This window comes from Danio rerio, chromosome 7 (genome assembly GCF_052040795.2).
Source record: "Danio rerio strain M-AB ecotype USA chromosome 7, GRCz13ab, whole genome shotgun sequence".
Taxonomy (NCBI): domain Eukaryota; kingdom Metazoa; phylum Chordata; class Actinopteri; order Cypriniformes; family Danionidae; genus Danio; species Danio rerio.
The window spans coordinates 26431405-26438223 of record NC_141027.1 but is presented as its reverse complement, the minus strand read 5'-3'; the positions used below and the strand labels follow the sequence as shown (position 1 = coordinate 26438223).

Sequence of the window (6819 nt, the reverse complement as noted above, 5' to 3'; positions counted from 1 at the left end):
TATATATGCTGGAGGTACTTTTTACATTTAAATCCATTGTGCTATTTAAAAATAAAAATCATGACGTTTGAACTTAAATTGTTGAATTCTTTGGAGCATAGATTTATTGGAATAGTTTACCCAAAAATGGTAAATAAAAAAAAAGTTCAGTTATTGGATGAAGTATCTTTTTAAGTTTGGTCTCTATCCACCTAAAGTTGACATCTCGTGACTTGCACGGCAACAATTTTATGCACTTACACAAATGTTCCCAAATATATTTTGAGTTGCATAGATAAAATCTCGGGCGCATATGCAACCAAAACATTCGCAATTTCGAGCCCTGCAATTTCAAATTCAAGCAGGTTCAAGCACTTTTCTAACCTTGAAAACACTATATTAAAAATCAAGCGTTGTCCAGGATTTCCAGCACCCGTACAAACCCTGAAAATTAGTTTACAAAAAAAGCACTTATTTTTTGGAGGGGTTCATACAGCATTATGCAGTTATTTTAATCACTTTTTGTTTTATAAAAATTCAAAGGGTTTTCTTTAAAATGATACTAAATGTTTGCATTTACACCCCTGGATGTGGATTTGGGAAGCTTTTAAATTTGGGTAGACAAATCCAAGTGGAAACCCCAAAATAGCACTTGATTTAAGAGGTAAAAAAAACGATGCAGCTGATATTTTCCAAAATAAAATATATTTTATTTCACGTCAGATACTCAAATACGGACATTTGATCGTTGCACTCAATCCCCAATCATAACACACACAAAACAAAATCACAATGAAGTTTACAAATAAGTTACAGGCTGAAAAAAACGATATGTTAACTGAAGTTTGTCAGTCACGTCACACTGAAAATGAATAAATATAAACGAAATCTTTGCATAGTAGCATATCAAGGTCAAAGCACGGAAGTTTCTCCTCAGAACGTAGTAGCTTTCAGCACACTGTTATCCGCTGCTGGCTTCTTCTCATTATCCATACTTTCATAGGGATGCGCTGTGGACACATTCACAAACGCTCACATTACACGATTCATCATTTTTGCTGCATGTGTTTGAGAATGAAAGAGAAAACGATGCCTTACCTGTCTTTTTGCTCAGCTCAAATTTTTTTGAATCGTAAGTCTTTTTCTTGCGGCTGTTTAAAGAAAAAAGAATTCCAATATTAGTTTACCCAATAAAAATGAACTCAAAGTCTTTTTCAAGTGCATGTTGGCCAATTTATTCTTGAATACCTGCACTTTTTGTAAATGCACACAGTTGCTGTAAGTATGAGGAGGACGCCGAGTGGCACAAGGACGCCAATCAAGATAATCGATGTTTTATCTATAACAGAGGAAGCAAGAAATATCAGACATCACTTAAAAATATGGTCACATTTTAAGCATGAAAACGCTACTCGGTTAGATGTCCACTTACCCAGGCCTCCCTTAGGGGGGATCTCGAAGAGCTCACAGTTTGTGCCCTCAAACCCTTCAGCACAAATGCAGGTGTAGCCAGAACCATCTTCTTTATCATTACAGGTGCCATCATTCTGACAGGGCGAACTCAAACATGGACTCACTAAAACAAATGAAATAAATCAGAGCATTACTTTTCTGAAGCATCTCTCAGATCATATTCCGACAACATAATATCAATCTAGTATCATTTGTAGGTGAAGGATATTTATTTGTCCATTAATTGTTCATTTAAATTGTGACTTAAATACACATTTTAATGCTTCGATTATTAACACATGATCATTTGATTCTTCATTTTATTTCTAACTGGCACTCCTGGTCCTCCATAAAAAAAAAAGCCCAGATATGTTTTTGAAATTCTTGCACTGCTCTGCTGGACTCTGCTGACTATGTGGTGACAAAACGATTCTATAAATGACATTTACACATTCAGCCTTTAAATGGCTTGTCGGTGTAAAACGAATTGAGATGGCCAATCAGAGTGAAGGAGGCGGAGTTCAGATTTAGCAGGGAATGCAAAGCACTGTCAACAGGGATGCAAACTAGTCATCTTTTACTTTATCTGTTATTCATGCAGATTAAATGCGTTTTTGAAGTTTTATTACTGCGTAGTTCAGTACAAACTGAACTAAAGTGCTTCTTAAATGGAGTAATAGTGATTTATACTGGCTAAATATAATTCCAAAAGCGAAACGTGACAAGAACTGCTTCAAATTGTAAATGACGAATGAGCAAATGAATGACCTGCTAGATATGTGATGTTATCATGCCCATTTCTTTGTGGATTTTAAGTATTTTGTTTCCTGTAAATTGCCAAAATCTTACACTAAAGCATGGCACATTTTTTTCATGGATTTTTCCACGAATCAAATGAAAATACTAACCTTAAAAGTGACTTCATGTTTTTAGACAAGTTAAAGGCATAGTTCACCCAAAAACAGGAATTTCTTCACCGTTTACTCACTCAACTGGTTCTAAACTGTTATGAAATTCTTTCTTGTGTACAAGATATTCTGAAGAATGTTGCACAAAAGCAGCCGTTAGCTTCAGTAATATGGATGCCAAGAGTATGTGTTTTCATAAATGGAAAGAAACTCAAACAGGTTTGGAACAAGTGGAGGGTGAGTAAAATATGACAGAAATGTCATATATAGAAACTTCCACTTTCATAAAATGTTTATACAACACAACACAACAAGATAAATAAAAAAGCATTATTTAGTACCTAGTAAATACAATATATGGAGAAATCCATAAACTGAGAATTTTTATGTCTACTCTATACAGTTGAAGTCAGATTTATTAGACCCCCTTTGACTTTTCTTTTTGAAATATTTTTTAATGATGTTTAACAGAGCAAGGACATTTTCACAGTATGTCTGATAATATTTTTTCAGTTTATATATTTAACAGTTTTAAATTTTTTAAACACTATTTTAGGGTCAAGATTAGCCCCTTTAAACTATATTGTTTTTTCAATAGGCTACAGAACAAACTATCATTATGCAATAACTTGCCTGATTACCCTAACCATTATAACTAACAAAGAATTCAGGGGGCTAATAATTCTGACTTCAACTGTATATATATAGTTCAGAGGGCCAGGGGGGAGATGACCTTGTGTCAACAAGCTTGCTCATGAGCTAGGTTATGTTAACTAGGAAAGTTACAATAATTATGCAAATTTTTATATAACTGTTTTCTTGTGTAGACAATCAAAAATATACAGTATTTTTTAAGGAGGCAAATAACAATAACTTTAAAATAGTTTTTTTATGAAAAGAGGAAAAAAAATAAGACTTATGACTCCAATATATATATATATATATATATATATATATATATATATATATATATATATATTATTTTTTTTATAGGAACTACTGTGAGAAGATTTTAAATGAACAGGAAGGCAAAATAAATTGATTTCAACTGTATCTGTTAAAGCTGTTAAAGTTTACAGATGCAAAAATGTGCCTTGATGTACTTAAAATGTTAAAAATGTGTTATTCTACTAAAATACAAAGTTACTTGTCAAATAAATTAATAGGGAAGATTATTTTGAGTTTAAGTTATTTAATTAGCTTGTTTATGAAGACCGCAGAGTGATGCATGAAAAAAAGACTAAAATGACTTTGAAATGTGCCCCCTAAAATACAACCAACTGAGCCTGGTGTCTTTCAAAGTTTGTTCCTCACCACTGGCTTGCTTGGTTTTGGACTTGTGGAGCTGTGCATTGATGGATTTGCTCTTCAGTGTTTGAACTTTCAGAAGTGAAAATTAAACCACACTAAACTGATCTGAACTTCAATTCTGAAAACTGAACTGACAAAGTTTTTATTTACTAGAACTTCTATGTTAATCTGCTTTGACACAATCTACATTGTAAAAGCGCTTTAGAAATAAAGTAAATTTAATTGAATTGAAGAATGTTAGTCTCAATAAGCTCACCTCTATAACAGTCCAGTTTGGTTTCGAACACAGTGCAGATCTCGTTCTCCTGGCAGCCCTTGGCTTGGCACACAGCGCCAGTCTTTGTACATTCGCAACTCTGTGCGCAATCTTCAGTCACAAACATCTCCCCGAGCTGTGTAGAGTAACAAAGTCTTGTTTTAGCTTTCTGTGCAATTCATTTCACATCACCGCCTGCAGTCTTGTACATGCGTCAATAGACTCACCACATGGTAGCGATTGAGATAAGTGCATCCACACTGGCTGTAAGGCACACAGTCCTGGTCGCTCAGGACGAAGCCGGCGTTACACTGACATCCCTCCACCAACTGCGTTTGCTCGCATTCGGATGGAGCTGCCAGATCTCCGCAGGACGCCGGGCAGGGAGTCATACTGGCGAAGTAGGTGCTGTTGGCTCCACACTGCAGACCTACAGGTGATCACAAACACACACGCAATCAGGACAGTACAGGTGATTGAGTTAAGTTTGTGCTTGTAAATGATGTAAATGTCAATTATTCACTTGTTATGTACATGTAGAATGTCCGAGCCTCTATTTGTTGAATACTCTCAATAGTCCAATGTCTAATCTACGGTGAGATCTTAAACGCACACAAATTCTTTAAACACATTCAAATGTTGAAACGCGCTGCAAATAGCACAGACACAATGTAAATGTGTCGGGGTATTACAAAAAGTGAAAAACCCAGCTGCTTCCTGTTTAGAGTCAGCGGTGTTGTTGGAGATCTGATAGTTGGGTTTTTGTTTATTTTAATGTTCTGGTTATAACAGTTCCTTGATGTTTGTTATTTATTCATTCATTCATTTTCTTTTCGGCTTAGTCCCTTTATTAATCTGGGGTCGCCACAGCGGAATGAACCTGTTTATTATTTATCTTAAGTCTAATAATCTGATGAACTGCACAATTAACAATAAATGAACCACTGAATCTATACAGGAAACAGTCTCTTTTTGTGGTCCCAGATACATTTTAATACAGTGCTATTTGCAGCACGTTTCTCTGAATTTGTGTGTGCATGTGTTTCATCAAAGTGATGAAGATATTTTCTCAGTTTGTTATGTTTTCCTTTTGCATGTGTTTATTTTTTGTTTCTTGCAGCGGTTTTGAGCTCTCTTGGCCACAGTGTGTTCAGTGCTGTTCACTACCATTCTAGACTCGCTGTATCCCAGATACCAATATTTTAATCATTTATAAAACATAAATCTCTGTCTGACCATTTGATAGTAAGCAGGGATTATCATCTTGATTTTCAGGAGTATTACAGTTCACTGTGGGCGTACTGTGTATTAGTACCAAACTGTGTGTAATGCATAACCAGCTGTAGAAATGTCTGATGGTTGTGTGGGAGTGGAATATGATGAGTTTTGGTATGTGGATAGGATCATTGGAATGGTTTTGTTACAGAGATCTAGTAACCCTGACATAGATACAGTGTGTCTGCAAGGTCTTAAACAGTGTTAAATTTCAAAAACTAAATTTTAGACTTAAATTCACTGAAATAGGTCTTAAATCATTTTAATCAGGTATTAAATTTCCAATCAAGGGTCCGTTTTTTGTACGTCGCTTAAATGATCCAATTTGATTTGGAAGATCCTGCAGGATCTTTTGATCTTGATAACTGATCTCTGGCTAATTTGGTTCTTCAAACAAGTTTGTGAATCAGAATAAAATGTCTGGATGAACTGATCTGAGATCACTGCATGCGGATCTATCAATCCACAGAATCATAATCAGCAATGCAGCGATTGGCTGACAGCAAAGCTGCATAATGCCTTCATCTAATTAATATTCAATTATTCATGTGAGCAATATTACATTTGTAGTAAACGTTTTTTATTATGATACACAATAACTTTCCACTTTTTTGTGGGCTGCAGGCTTTACACTTTGATGTGACAAGAGTATTTAGCAAGATATTTAGTTTTACATTTAGAGCGTATTTTCTTTATTATAGTAGCCTAGCATATTCAATTTTCTTAATTGGCGTAGGGAATAACTAACTCATTCATTCATGCATTTTCTTGTCGGCTTAGTCCCTTTATTAATCCGGGGTCGCCACAGCGTAATGAACCGCCAACTTATCCAGCACGTTTTTTTTTTTTCCGCAGCGGATGCCCTTCCAGCCGCAACCCATCTCTGGGAAACATCCACACACACTCATACACTACTCATTGTAGCTCATTTTAGCTGTAAAAACATGTGCACGACCGTATAAATTATTATTCCTAAAAAGTCAAACATTGTCCATGCCTATTATCATACACAAATTGTATTAAAACTGGTACTTTAAATAAGTTTGCTTTTGTGTCTAAAAAGTCAAGTACTTTCAGATGAGTTTTGAAAAAACGAAAAGGATCATGTCCTGGATCATGTCCAAACATAAATAACCAAATCCAGCTAACTGAGTAATCCATGTATGAAGAACTGGACCCCAGGTCAACACTCATCCAATCAGCAACAATACATCTCAATAAAAACATTTAACAAAAGTCAAATTTATTAACTCAATTTAAGTCCATGTAAACAACCAGAGTTTGCTTGTTTCAACACATTATTTAAGATATTTGGCTAAGAAATAACAAAATTAGATATTTTTGAAGGGGACCGTTAAAAATCTTTTCCACTGGTCATTAGAAACATGCTTAGTGCTTAGTGTTATATGTCTGAAATTTTATTCAGAAGGATCTTGAAAAGGTCTTAAAAAGTCTTAAATTTGACTTAAATTGAACTTGCAGAAACCCTGAGATATATTTAAATTAAATTCTATAAATTTAAATTAAAGTCTTTTAAGTTTACCAGTTCCACAAAATAATCTCCATACATTAATATTACCAAATATTACTTTTATCACTTTACATAAAGCTTTGAAACATTTTTTTGAAAGCTGTGTT

At 34.6% G+C, this 6819-nt stretch overlaps 1 protein-coding gene across 3 annotated transcripts in view; it reads right to left on the bottom strand.

Moving 5' to 3' along the window:
• Positions 1 to 665: 665 nt before the first annotated feature.
• zanl (zonadhesin, like) overlaps positions 666 to 6819 on the bottom strand; it is a 42141-nt gene continuing 35987 nt past the window's right edge. For 2 of the 3 annotated variants that reach the window (XM_087258558.1, XM_087258557.1), the window contains exons 63-68: positions 4134 to 4336; positions 3907 to 4042; positions 1412 to 1555; positions 1228 to 1318; positions 1078 to 1130; positions 666 to 989 (exon numbers count right to left, since the gene is read on the bottom strand). In XM_087258558.1, coding sequence (XP_087114684.1) covers positions 913 to 989; positions 1078 to 1130; positions 1228 to 1318; positions 1412 to 1555; positions 3907 to 4042; positions 4134 to 4336 — 704 coding nt within the window. In that variant the 3' untranslated portion in view covers positions 666 to 912. The remainder of the gene's footprint in view (positions 990 to 1077; positions 1131 to 1227; positions 1319 to 1411; positions 1556 to 3906; positions 4043 to 4133; positions 4337 to 6819) is intronic. The other variant, NM_001365358.3, reaches the window with a different exon arrangement.